Here is a 14423-nt window from a genome sequence, read left to right on the forward strand (position 1 = left end):
TACCCCACTTCAGCCTGGCCTCCCATTTCAGCATTAGACATACAGTACAAAAAATATCTGAAGTGGTACAAGCTTTGCAAGCACCCTAAAAAGAAAGTTGTCCAGCAGCATTACCAGCAGGCAGTGATCACCTACAAGAATTCATCAGCACAGGCAGGTGATCAGAGTGCATGTCAAGGCAACGTCCTTAAGTAAATAGGCATCCTTGCACACATGCCTTAATTTTCATGGTATGATGAGTACAGCACAAGAACCTACCTAGGATAACCTAACAGCAGCAGCTGGCACCTTCTGCATTAAGCAATGTGATTAGGTCAGCCCCGTGCAGTTTTTTTTCATCTTCTCTCTGGGGAGAGAATGTGTGTGGCAGAGCAGGATGTTAATGTTGCAGGAGAGTTTAATTAACTTGCTGCTACATAATTACATTAGAAGAGGTGAAGTTGAAAAACACCCTTTGCACTTACTGAAGGATAGACATTTGTAACAGCCATTAACTCCTGCAGAAATCTATTCCATGGAAAGCACAAATTATTTGATATTTAGAAGCTATTAAAAAGTTTGTGCTTCTTCAGTTTAGCTTAATTTGAACTCTAAATTAATATGCCAGTATTAACACAAGTATCCTGCAATGCCAGAACCAACTCCCACATCTGTGACCCCTGCCCCACTGAGTTTTACAGCCTGCCCATTAAACACATGGATGCTCTGAGAAGCGAGAGGGACAGTGCTCTTGATAGCCACTCACTGAGGAGCCACGGGGCTGGAGAAGGGAACTCAGACCTTTCTGACCTGGTTCAGGAACTGGGTTCAGGTTCCCTACTAGAACATCAGCCATCATGAAGCTCCTGTTTAAATTACCCAAACCTGTTTCCCTGACTCTATCCACTCATTACCCCTCACACAGAGATTTACTTCTCTTAACTTACAATGCACCTGAGCTTCCATCTGCTCCAGCCTCCACAGGTCATAAATACATGTGTGAACATGAATGGCTCACCTGCCTTTTGAGAAGTGCTTGGGACTTCAGCAGCTGGTAAAATCAGCATGATAAAAGATGACCTTAACATTTTAATAACACAGAATGGATCCTGAGGTGGATATAACCAGCTGACCATTTTAAATATGGGCTTCTTGACTATTCTAATGAGCAAATTAAGTGAAGTGCAGCATTTCTAAATTAGTGTTATGAATACGGTATGCTCTCTAAGCAAAGACTCAAATGAGGATAAAGAAATTCAGGCACCAGGTTTTTCAGCCATTTCCCTCCAGCGTATCAAACAAACGTGACAGCCGTCCTAATCTGATTTTTAGTAATAAAAAGGAATACAACACACAAAATTGCAAAAAAATTCTGAATTTCACAGCAACCACTTGAGAAATTCTTTTTTTCAGCACCCAGTTCATCACACCTCAAAAGGCCAGCAACAAGTCAGAAAGCGAGCAGCTAGGGCTTTCTGAAGGCCATGCAGTGGTGAGGTATCTCCACAGATCACCAGAAACAAAAGCAAGGAAGATCAGGGCTCACTTTGACACAAGCGTGACATCAGAGCTGCCAGCCAACCCAATCAGCAGAAGCATAACAGCAGGGGCAGCAGAAACCCCATCCCTATTGGTGGCCGACGCCTTGATGTCACAATGCCGCCAGGTTCTTACGACAGCGGGAAACCGAGGAAGTGGGGTGGGCTGTAAGAGCAGGGGAAAGTCAAAGCAGGAGCAGCCCTTGCCAGACCTCCCAGGTAACACCACAAAATTACAGTCTCTCTCTCCCTCTGCGGTCGTGCACAACAAGGAAGGGGTTTACAGTTATCGATTACAGTGAATATACAAAAATTCCATGTAGGATCCCAAAGAATTTTGTTTTAAGCAGTGCAGAAAGAAAACCCAGAACAAGAGAGATGGGTAATGAAACGGAAGTACTAGGAGTACCAGCATTAGAGAGAACTGTCCTAGGATGACACTAACATTTACATGAAGGTTTGGGAGGTTTCTTTTCTTCTACTTATCAAGCGATAGGGACTTTAACTTAAATTCTGCCCTGCTCTCAGGAGTCCAGAGTTAATTAGGTCAGCTAACACACTCTACTGCAGCCTAGGCAAGAATTCGATGCTTACATTAATACTATGATGAGAAATGTTCAGAGACAAGAACGGAGAACCAGCAAGGGAGAGGTTTGCAACATGAAGCGTTGTTGAACACTGTGCTGCCATTACATCCTGTATCTATCTCTACCAAGCTGGTTTTAGCTTTAAAGGCCAAACAGATGAAATTTATCCTCCCAAAATCAAACATTCTTGGTATGTGATTAGAAATGCATGGAAACTAGTAAAACTCTATGTTTTCTTGCAACTAAGACTGACATCAACACCACCCTCAATAAAAAGGATTCTTATCAACATCCACTCAAGAAGACTGTATCAGTTTCAAGACACTTCCTTTTACTACTACTAATTAGATCCTTTTTGCAAGATAGCATGAATAAAAATCATAAACACTTCCACAGTCTAGCTCCGTCTTACACATTTTGCTTCCATGTGTTTGAGTGCAAAGGACTGTCAGTCACCCTCCGAGTTATCTGGGATCAAACTCAGAAATGAGAATTTCCTTTAAAACACATTTCCTATGGGATCACTTTATGAAGAAGAGTTCACGATCATCTCGAAATGCAGAATTAAAATATATTCCTGTGTTTCAGCTACCAGTTCGTCCGTTACGTTATCACATGCCGACTTGCTCAAACACAGACGACTGAATTAAGGTCAGTAATTGTTTACTCCCTTTTCTTTAGTATTTATGGAGTGCTTGCACAGTGTCAACTGCAAAATAAACAAAGCCCTTAAAAGAAGACTGGTGACCATTTCACTTGCTTTAAATTTGTTATCCTTTTGCACTTGATACCAAAAAAAATTACAATGTTACTCTCTTTGCCAAAACCCTCTCTCTGCTGTTTGTTTGCATTTCTGTTTGCTTACTCTCAGCCTTTCTTACTCCAGCCCAAAGCTACATGGGTGTGCAGTAATTCTGCAAGAGAATCTGCCTCAAGTAGATAACCTAATGACAAGCAGAAGCCACCCAGCATGAGGAACCCTCTTACCTGCCATTGTCACCCCTAGCAAAAAAAAAAAAAAAAAAATTAAAAAAGTAATATTAGTCTAGCAAGCTGACTCCTTTCCTTAGAAGCTACTTTCATCCAAATGCTTTTCTATACTACCTCACAACGGTGAATAACCCTGCAGCACTCAAGTAAACTTTCAGGAACACGTAAATAAAGTTAACCTGCTTCCTTAAAAAAAGAGCAAAAGACACAGTCTGTAGCATTCTGTAAATATATATGGCTAAATCCATAGTGAGCAGACGCTAAAACCATTTCAGAAATAAGGAACAAAGGCAGTTATCTACAAAAATACATGTAGAACTGAAAAGCAAATAGGTTTTGAAATATAACTTGTAAGCTTAAAAATCAGCAATCATTTGGGGAACTCATGAACATTTTACATGTATTTCTACTGGCAAGGGAAGAAGTGCTGGGAATCCTTTTAATAGCAGCTGAATTGATTTATGTATTTGAGAGCAGAACCACTAAGAAAAACATAAGAGGACGGCACATTAGCATCTCTCCAACTGGGAAAGACAATCTTGTTTCTCTAGTCAACCACAGTGCTTTGAACTTTTAATTTTGTAGATAAATGAGAACCAGTAATTGCAAGTCACTTCTCTCAAAATTACCTGAAAGCCCCTCAAGCCAGGCTGAAAGGACTTGTTACACTTCTCTGGCACATATTCTGACCAGCTCTCTATTTAGCTTATAGACAAAGATTCTGCTTTCTGGTCGTGAAATTTTTATGTTATTTGAATGGCTACGATTCACATGTCACAGAAGTACGTGCCAAAGCTGTCTCCTGTCTCTCACTGCTTTGAAACTACTCTCTTCATTTAACCTAGAGCAAGGCAAAAATCAAACAAAGATGGTCAAGAGTAAAAGCAGAACTGCTGCATGCAAATTATTCTTTACATGGGCAACACTACACTTACTTCCTAGCTTGGTTACTGCTGAAAATAAAGCAGCAGTTTAGAAAACATTATAATCTTAAATTACTTTATCAAGTAATCTTTTAATAATTTGAAGTTATGAATAAGTCTCATCTCATGGTAACTGTTTCCCTAAATGAAAATAGGGATAAAGAGTTAAGCGTGCAGCACAGCCTCTCAGGCTCTCTTTATCTACTTAACTGCAAGCTCACATTCGCACTATTCCTGACCGCAGACAGGAAAATGCAAGCAAGGGTTGGCTGCTCTCAGATGCACTCTGACCCTTATCATATATTCATAAGTAAACGAGATCATTTCCTGTCAGATGTCTAGAAGAGCAGTTTCTCAAGAACTCTTAACTTCTATTAAGTCAAAAAAAAGTATCTTCCTGCCCTCTGAAGAAACTGAGCCCTTACAAATTTCCAAGGAGGCGCTGCTGTACTGGCTGCCTAAACTCACTGTACACAGGCTACACGAAGAAAGTCTGCAGAGATCCAGCTGTAGCTCCACATCATCTGGTGTCTGGCAGCCTCTGGTTGACTCTTCTTCTCCACTATGATAAATGTTTGGTCTAACTCTATCCGAGCTATTTAAAAGTCTCCCTATTATTCCTCCACAAAAATATAAAGTTAGACTTTCTGCTTCATTTTTTATTTTCTAGACGTGCATTTTACCCCAAGGATGTGTGTGTGACTTGCCACCTCTTTGAGAGATTCAGTTTTCATTATTTCAGGTTCCAGCAGTGCTGGAGATATATTTTTTTTTCCATAGCCATAATTCCCTATTTCGAGCATTAAAGTATCAAGTACCTGTTGTCCCATTTGTCTGACAACTATGCTACAGCTGTTTTGACAAGATGCTTCACCAAATACAGAGCTATACTTCTGCACCAGATGCAGTCTATGCTGAGCGAGTAATTCAGGACCCTACTTCTGCCAAGCTGTGTGAACACACATTGCACACACTCTGTGCTATAAAAGTTAAAGATCAAACTTCCACCAGAAGCTCCCAGCAAATCTGTTTCTAAAGCCCATATTTTAGACACTGATTTATTATTAGAGGGATCTTTCTTTTGTCAAATACATTTTAGAATAGAAGTAATCCACAAAGTGAAAACTAAGCTACAGCATCCCGTCCAGGAGAACTTCCTAGGGAGGCAGGGGGGAAAGACGGTATTTTGTGGGTAATTAGATATAAAGACAAATGTACGAGTAAATAATTGATTCCCAACAGAGCAGAGATTAACAGTGAGGTACCTCAAGTGTCCACAATAATACAATTAGTACATTAAGCTTGTCACAATGATCTAGAAAGAAAAAAAAAAAAAAAGAGATAATAATTTGCACTAGAGTATTAAAGCAAATTAAACCAGATATTGATAGCTGCAAAGAATAACATGGACAGTTCCCACTTACAGCTGTCAAGCCACCAAACTGGCTATCACTCAGAGAGTCAGTTCAACTTTTGCCCTACAAGCCATAGCACTGAAAGAAGAAACAAAACACTTGGATGGATAACTTTAAAAAGTGGAATTTCCCTGCATAGCACTGACCTATGATCACCATCTCAAACATACTACAGCAAAACGGGGTTCAGGCAAATCAGGTACCTCGTGCCTTCCACTGCCTCCAATTCCACATAAAAATATAAAATACTTCCATTTTGATTGCATAAACTAACCCTTGTGTTTCATGTGTGAAACACATGGACAGTAAGCGCTTGGTCACAGTAATAGCAATTTTCATAAGAAAATCCATAGTTATACTTGAATCCAGAGTTTTAAAAAAAAGTTTTGAGGCGACTGGAAACAACGGATAAGACAACCAATAACTGAATTGGACAAGAAGCTTCCCTATTTAACAGCCTAAAATATTGGCCCTGAAATCACCACTTTTCTTTCTGGTATGAGTCACCAGAAAGGTAAATTACTCATGACCCAGATTCTCAGCGATAACCGAGCTGTTCGCTCGCTACTAAAGTCATCAGGCACTCAGTGCCTGCACAGCCTGGGCCTGGTGCTCATTTGTCTAAGCCGTCTGATGGCCCTCCATCCCGCGCGGCGCACACAGATGTACCACACTCCGGTTTTGCTGTCTCCGCACGCAGGAAACAGAAAGCCAGTCCATCTGGGCTGGCAGATGACGGCTTTGGAGAGTCTCCATTTGAAGGAGAAGTGTGCAAACTTCACATAACAGCAGTATTTTCAACAGCAACATGGCAGAACTCCAGTCAAGGATGAGAGACCTAAAAGCAGAGAATCGGAAATCTCTCAAGCAATGCCTTAAGAGAGCCCACTATCAGTGTGTGAGTGGAAACTCTTTCAACCAGAAAGCACATCAGAAAAAAGTACATGAAAACCCCCAAATCCCTCGAACGCGCAGGCAGGTCATTCAAAGGAAGCATTTTAGTTTGAATCCATTTCAAACTAATGTTGTGTGCTCAGCTTCTCCCGCTTCCTCCTCTCTCTTCTGCTGTATTTGCTGTACCCGATTAATCATCCCGATTTATGCTAAGCGCAGCCATTCTTAAAATAAGCAGGTTAGACAGAAACTCTGTGCATACTCAGAGTTTCGCTATCAGCAACAAATAGGAAGCATCAATAAAAAAAGTCTGCCATTAAGTTCTTAAAGAAGACACACCGAGCTAAAACTTGGCGGAAAGTTTAGCTTTTTGGAAAGGCTGGAAAGTGACGGAGCGCCTTCAACAACTTTAAACCGGTCTCCACATTCTGCGAGGGAAAAATAAGACCTAAAAGGAAGGCGCAAAGGCACAATCCCCGGCAGCATCTGCAGCCAGGACGCGGGGCTTTGTGCTAATACACAGGCACGCGAAAACTGGAGCCGACTGACAGCCAGCCCCTGTGCCGCCCGCCACGCCGAAAGGGCGCTAAAAGGAGAGCGGGCGGCCGGGTTTAGCCCGCGGCCGGAGGAGGTGTCCGTCCCTCCCCCGGTACCCCGCGGCGGGTCGGCCTGCCGAGGGCGTTTAAAGCCGGGGCAGCCGCGCCGACGACCCACGCTCAGGACGGACAGGGCGTGGGCAGCCCCGTGAGGGGGACGCGGGCGTTTCCAGCGCCCCACGCCGGGCTCCGCAACCCCGGCGCCTCCCGGGCCCGCGGCCCCTCGCCTCACCCCGCCGTCCCCGGCCCGGCCCGGCCCGCCGCGCCCACCTGTACTGCCAGCCCTTGGCGCCGCGGCCGCCGCCGCTCTTGCCGCCGCTCTGTCCCGCCGGCGGCGGCTGCTCCGGCTTGCCCTCGCCCTCCGGCTCCTTCATGGCCGCCGCGGGGTCCGTGCACTGCATGGCGCCGCGGCTCCCCGCCCCCTCAGGGGCGCCCCCGGCCCAGGGCGGGCCGCCTGCCGGGGAGGGAGCCCGCCCCAGCGGCCCGCCGGCCCCGCTCAGGCCGCGCCGGGGCCCAGCCGCGCCCGCCCCATGCGGGCTGCGATAGCGGCGGCTGCCGGCACCCCCGCGCCCCGCTCGGCTGGGCTCGGCTTCCCGCACGGCCGCGGCGGGCTGGGGAAACCCGCCCTCCCGCTCCCTCACCCCGCGGCCCGGCCGCCCCTTCCGGGTCATCGCCGCCGCCATCTTTAGTGCGGGCAGCAGTGCCCACGGTAGGCCGCTCTGCGCTACTACCACGCTTAAAGCAATAGCAAACCTCCAGAATAATTTTAAGCTCACGGCTACAAGCATTCTCCCCCCAAAAAAGAGAGGAATAAGAACAGTGAGAGATCCAAGCTGTGTTGTATACAGGAGTTACGAGCAGGGACACGGAAGCCCTTGGCTGGGATCTTGCTGAGTGTTGTCACAGGGACCCGTAAAACGGGGCGAAATTCAGCAGTTCATTCACCAAGCAAAGCCACAGAACGTCCTGGCCTCGGGAGGAAATCCATTTTTCCTCCTATTTTTCCTCCAATTAATGCATATGGGCAACAGCTAAGCAGGTTTTTTTCCTTCACAGAATGACAGCAGGGCTAACTGGGAGAGATTAGTTCGTTGTGTGTAATCTTTCAGGCCAGGCATGGCTTCTGGACAACCAAAACTTAATTGACTGCGGCTGTGTTATTTCTTCAAATCAGGGGCAGGGGATCCGAAGAGGAGGGCAGAACCACACGGCCGCGGTTAGCGAAGTTGCGGTTCTGCTCCACATCTCATCCAAACTCCCTCCTCCACTCTCCAGCTCTTTCACCATACACCTATAATATTGTAAACAACCGTTATACAAAAGATGCTAGAAGTTCCCTGTGTGAGAATCTACATAGAAGCAAAAATGTAAAGGAGAACATATTTCAGACAAATAGTTTATTTACCCAGAGCATCCCCCCCACGCGCAGCTTTGTACCCCATGAAGGCTGCCCTGGCTTTCCCATCTCCTACCAGCACGCTCCCACTTTCCCAGTGACATCCAAAACATCTTTGCCTTTGGCCATCAAATGAGGACAGGACGTTTTGAGCATCATGTCTTTAACATACAAGCTTTAATCTGGCTCTAAATTAGCCCATATCTATCCCTCCTTGCCAAGTGCACACACATGTAATCTCAGCTAACAGATAACAGATCCCAGGCGAGGACTGTCTGTTGCAAATACACCAATAATCTCTTTTACAGAGACATAATATATTGCCACTGCACAGGCATAAAATCCCCCACTTCTGGATTTTTAGAAGCACACTTGTCACTGCAGGGAATAAAAAGGGCTTTTTCAGCTGCATTTTTCTCCTGTGGAACCACAAGAGAACAGATCAGCAGAGCCAAGGCTGTCCATTGAAGAAAATTTTGGTCAGAACTGCACTCCTCTCGTCCTCCAAACATGTTAGTTCCTCCTCTGCCGATCGCTTGACATTTTAATTGAAAATATAATTGCATTATATCGTAATGCATGCCAACATCACAGAAATCTTCCTGGGAAAATTTGAAACAAAAGCAACTCCGGCAAGAATCCCGCTTCTGTGTTTTATTTCCCCCCTGCTTGAGGACAACCGGTCCCAACAGAGACATAGCTTCACCCGTGCTAGACCTTTCGTTACCGTCACAGATGGGCGGTAGGACATTCCCCTACCTAGGACTTCTCCAATACCCAAGACAGGACAGTGGTCCTTACTGCATGTTTCTGCAGCCCCTCAGAATCTGGTCCCTGAGCACAGGGCGGTAAACTCAGGTTTGCTTCCCCCATGGATTTGATTTTTTCTCTTAAAAATAAAAAGTGTTGCACTCGCAGTACCAGAGGCTGTCGTAAGGCGGCATTGACAAAATGCTTAACAGCATAGAAAGGCTAACAGAGCATAACCACATTTGCTAAGGACTTAGAGTTCAAGCTGCCTTTTATCTTTAGTTTACGGTTTCTACTAATTATAATCTGTGTTCAGGTTCACTGCTGTCAGTCCCCTCCCCCAGTTATAATTCAGTGGCTCAAAATGACCAAAATCCCACCCTGGCCCTTACAAGTGCAGCTGAGGGCGAGTGCTAAGGTCCCACAGCAGTGCCCTGCCTGCAGCCTGCCTGAGCCTTGCCACTTGCTGTGATTTCTAGGTCCGGAGGAAGAACTCAGGAAGAACTGCACATCTGGAGGAGGAAAGTGTGAAAAGGATAACATACATTTATCGACATTTGTCAAATCAAATCCTTGTAGGCCCGATTATGACTACAAACTGAAGTGGATCGTGTCTTATTACAACTCAGGTTAAAGCAAATTTGCCAAATTTGCCATACTTTATCATTCTGTTATTTTAGAAAATTTCAAGGATCTGATCAAAAACGTGTAACACTTGCTGATCTCTTCCGAAGCTTATAGTATGGCTATACATGCTTAGCATTTCTTCAGATCAGTATCCTTTCTTCAGAGCAGCAAGATCTGTCCATGTCCATGTAAATCTCTCAAATCCAGCATATTTTTCATCACCCGTGTGCTTAAAAAAATGTTGTGGTTTTTTTTTAAATAGAAATGATGATACAAGTTTTCTACCACTCCCTTGTCGGTTGGACAGGTTTTTTTTTCCTGACCTAAAAAGTATCTTTGGATGAGACCAAGTTTAACAGAGTTTTAAACCGGTGTGCTCCTCTGGTAGCTGGTCCACAGAAGATAAGCAATTACTGCTCCTCTCTGGTAAGGGAACTACATCCTCTACAGGCATGCGGAGGAATGACATCAATCCTGGAAGTGCAGCCTGCCATTATCGCAGGAGCGCGATTTTTCATAAGCATTGCTGAACTGGGGGAGCTGCTGGCTAATGAGAAAACGACCAGAAAAGTAACGTTGCTAATAGCACTTCACATCTGCATTTGTTAATTGTACAATCAACGGTTCTTCGGGTTAGACTCTTTCTCAAGGCAACTGATACTCGAGTTCATTAATAGTCTGGGAAACACTTTGTGTTTTCTGGGCTCTTCTAGATAATTAACATGAAAGAACTTCCTATTCTTACTAAGAATAAAAGATACCTGCCTGCTAAAACTGTAGATGCCATGACACAAGAACAAGAAAGGAAATTTGGTTAAAAGAACAGCCTTTCTCCTTCAACATACTGAGTGCACGGCTGTATTCTCCTGACCGTAGGTGAAAATGGCCAGTAAGGTCAGGTAAATGTACTACAAATTATTTCAGCCTCCAGAGTATTTTACACTGTAGCGATCATTTAAAAGAATGTCTTGATTTTCAAGCTTTATAAGTATCACTGAGTTACTGGGTCTGTGGCTTTGCTGTAACTTAACATGCGTATGAAACACTGCTCTGTTTGACATGCAGGATCTCTGGTGCTTGCTTTTAATGGTTATTCATCATTCCTTCTGTAGTCTTAATGAGTCAAAACCTTTTTTCATTTGGGCTTTCCAGTCACCGTCAGTTGTCTCCTAATTTCCTTGTTCTTCTCTATCAATCCCTATGCATCGTATTCTGCTGTAATGCAGGTCCAGCTGAAGGCACCAGACTCACAGATGGCAGCAGCTCACGTTGCCTACAAAGTTTCCCTCCCCGTCCACAACCCATTCATGTCCTTCTCACATTTGGCACCATTTCCAGTTGCACTCAGCATGACTTTGCATTGAGTCATGCTTCAGGCTCCAGCATTACGTCACCCCAACATGATCCAGACATGGAAATGTGAATTGGGGCAGCAGTGAAGACTCGGTCTGGCTGGAAGCCGGGAGTGTCATCCCAGTAGCTTCCCCCCTGGGAGGCACCCTCTGAGAAAAGGACCGTGCCCCGGGAGCTCAGCAAAGAACAGGACTGAAGGACTTTGCGTCTGCCTCCGGAGCAGCTTCATAGGAGTTGCTGCCTGTGTACAGCTATTTTTCTTGAACGCTTCTGTGTAGAGAGAGGCTTGCCACAGCCTGGAGCTGTCATCCTCATCATGCAGCCACGGGGCTGCCAAAGTAGCAGGAGCAACGCTGCTCTGCAGTCATCGCACAAGAGCGGAGACCACAGCAACCCCATCCCTCTCCACACCAGCATATTGCGATCAGCACGTTCTCCTTGCCTTTTATCTTTTAGACCTTGATAGCCTACAGTTCTGCCCACCACCCAGCCCCACCACCTGGGAACGGTTAAAGCGCTTACACCCTGTCTTGGCAGGGACTTCCAAGTCCCCGCACAGATTAAAGCTTGTCCTAGAGAGGCAGCTCAGCAGCAGCAGCAGGAGATAACTGTGTTAGGACCAGAGTTCAAGACATTTCCATAGCCACAGCACCGATGAGCACTTTGTCTCAAGCCCTTTGCCTGCACTTGCACAGCTGCCCAGCACGCAGCAGCGGCGTTTCTGGAAGCAGGCATGGTTTCAATCCATCAGTCTGCTGGAGCTGCTGCTGACAGCTGGATGTGCGTCCTGGGTCTTCCCCGAGCACCAGCTCTCTGCTTGCTCAAGTCACACAGGGATGCCTCCCTGCCCTTTTCTCTCCAACTCGTGAGCAGGCAGAAAGCTCAGGGTATTGCCTCACCGTCCACTGCAGCAGAGTGCCGGCTGTTCTAGCGCAAAGGGTGATGGCTGGAGCCCATCACCTCTGTCTTGTCCTGCACCATGGGAGGGCTCGCCTTCTGCCTTGCCTCAGCAGTCCCTGGGGGACTCTGCTCCTTGAGCTCAGGGGGATCTTTTCCGCCATGTTACTCACCCCAACAGGGAGTGAAACAGAAACTTCTTTGAGATAGCCCCCTAGTCAAGCCCTTTGTGTGGGTAACTCAAAAACACACATTCATCTGCTTAGGGCCTGACTCCCTCTTCAATAAATGTAGCCACATGTGAGTCCATCCCTGAGGAGTCAGTCCTGCAGCGCTGTGGGACCACCCAACAAGTTCTCCACATGGGGAAGTGAGCGGGTATGGAATGAGCAGGGCTGGGTCACCTCCCGAGCACGTATGGACTTGATGCAGGGAGAGAAAAGAAGGCCAAGGAGAGCACATCCCCTTACCACCAGCCTGGGTCCGGTGTGTGCTCAGCAGACGCAAGGGGAGCATGCACTGTGGTTGTGGTTGAGGGGCTTCCCAGCTTTTTCATCTGTCTCATGGCCACCTCCAGCCTTTCTCTAAAGACTTTTTCTGCCCCACCCTATGGCACACATAGCATTGCTGCCTTCAACTGTTCTGCAGCTCACCATTAAGACTCCTTTCCTCCATGACTCAATTCCCTGGAAAGCTAATGTGTTTTTATTAATGTCTCAACTAACCTTAACAGCTGCTGAGTGAATTCAGTTGTTCAGTCACTAGCCCCTTCTCCTAGAAGCTTTTTTGTGCCATGCTTTACTCCTACACACTTTTTCTGCAAGGTTTCTATGGCAACGTGAGTATCTCTCCATCTGCTGTAGATCCCCATTATCATGTTTAGCTGCTTGTTATCTCAGTCAAATGCCATTTCCAGGTGTATCATGATAACAAGATCAGTTTGGAAATCAAGCCAAAGCACTTGGTAATTTTTGTAGGCAAACCTGTCCTTCACAATTTGACAACTATTTTTCTATATAAGCTCTGCTTGTGGGATACTGATACTGAGCTCTTATTGTTACCAGGTCTCCTACTTGTATCTGCACACTCTAACCAATTCAGCATCCACTTCATAATTTCCAAATTACATCCTTCCATCTCACTGCAGCCTGCACTGCCTACAGAGCAGGTATATTTGGATTGTGGAAAGCCTTCGTAGGTCTATTGCCTGGAGTTTGACATCTGTTTTATAGAAAATTAACTCTAAGTTACCAGTATTGTTTTTCTTCCGGCAAATGCATTTTTCAGCTCTGCTATAGTCCTGTTGCTTCTCCTGAAAACCTTCTCCGTTGGATTACAGAAAGCCCTAAAGAGTACAGATGGTTTACAATTGACCTCTTAGTCTGTTCTGCTTGAATTCCTAAAATTACTTGGAATTACATAGATTTCTGTAGGGCTAAAATCCAGTCTCATTTTCTGCTAAGTACCTTTTTGGAGAACTAATTTAAGTGTGAAAAGAAAGTTCTTCCTGTATAATCTGATCAGAACCTGCAGCAGAGAACTCAACTAAATAAAATGAGTGGCGTAAAAACTTCACTGTTGCTTTGTTTTCTAGATCCCGTGAGTCAGTAAAACCAGACTGCAAGAAGTCCATGGGGAAGCTGTAAAGCTGTAAGTAATTTGGACTGTCAGCTCTTAGAGACATAAACTGACATTATTTATTTGTACCTAACATCCTGGAAGAGCTGCTTTGAGATATGACATGCTACTTCAGTATAAATGGTTATTATTTGCTACCTATAATTAAAAGTAATTAAGCATACAATAATTTAGTGTTTATACACACACACACATTTAAAACCCTGCAAATCTTCCATTTAGAACATAATTCAGGGAAAGCTTATGTGCAAAAATTTTCCAGTGGAAAACAAAGAGACCTGTGATATATGAGTAATTTTGATGCTAATGCCATCCACCAGGCTGTCTAGCGTAAGGTGAGGGTCAGGTGTGGTGTTTGCAGTTTGGGGAGGGTTGAAGTGGTAGGTTTTTAATGGTCTGCAGACCTTGGCCAGGGGAAAGTTTCTGTGGACACTCACAGCAGACGGGATCCTCTCGCACACCCAGGCTTGGAAACCCTTATTCTAAACTCCAGACCTACCCCAGCTTTAACTCTACCCACAGCTCCATGGGTGAGAAAACTCAGTGTTCGCTGTTGAGTCCTGCTGACATCAACCCACAAGGTTCAGCAAAAAAAGCTCGATTTTCAGCTTCTCTTTCCCTAAACTCTGAAGCCTGCATTCCTAGAGAAGCCGAGGAGCGATGTTGTCTGGTCACTACCCCAGGGAGTGCAAAATTCATATTCTGCTTTGCTTCCAAGTAGTCACAAGACAGAAGAGGCTCCCTGAATCTTACTTCTTTCCAAAGAGATCGGTCAAAATAAGGCAGAATATTACCTGTAGCTCCATATGCCCGCACAGGATGTGAACTGTGATGCAGACA

General features: G+C 45.3%; 1 protein-coding gene across 1 annotated transcript in view; it reads right to left on the reverse strand.

Annotated features, from left to right (window-relative positions):
- OSBPL11 (oxysterol binding protein like 11) overlaps window positions 1-7352 on the reverse strand; it is a 46219-nt gene extending 38867 nt beyond the window's left edge. The window contains exon 1 of the mRNA XM_076343016.1: window positions 7193-7352. Coding sequence (XP_076199131.1) covers window positions 7193-7323 — 131 coding nt within the window. The 5' untranslated portion in view covers window positions 7324-7352. The remainder of the gene's footprint in view (window positions 1-7192) is intronic.
- Between the last annotated feature and the right edge of the window lie 7071 nt (window positions 7353-14423).

Source organism: Aptenodytes patagonicus, chromosome 6 (genome assembly GCF_965638725.1).
Source record: "Aptenodytes patagonicus chromosome 6, bAptPat1.pri.cur, whole genome shotgun sequence".
Classification (NCBI taxonomy): Eukaryota; Metazoa; Chordata; class Aves; order Sphenisciformes; family Spheniscidae; genus Aptenodytes; species Aptenodytes patagonicus.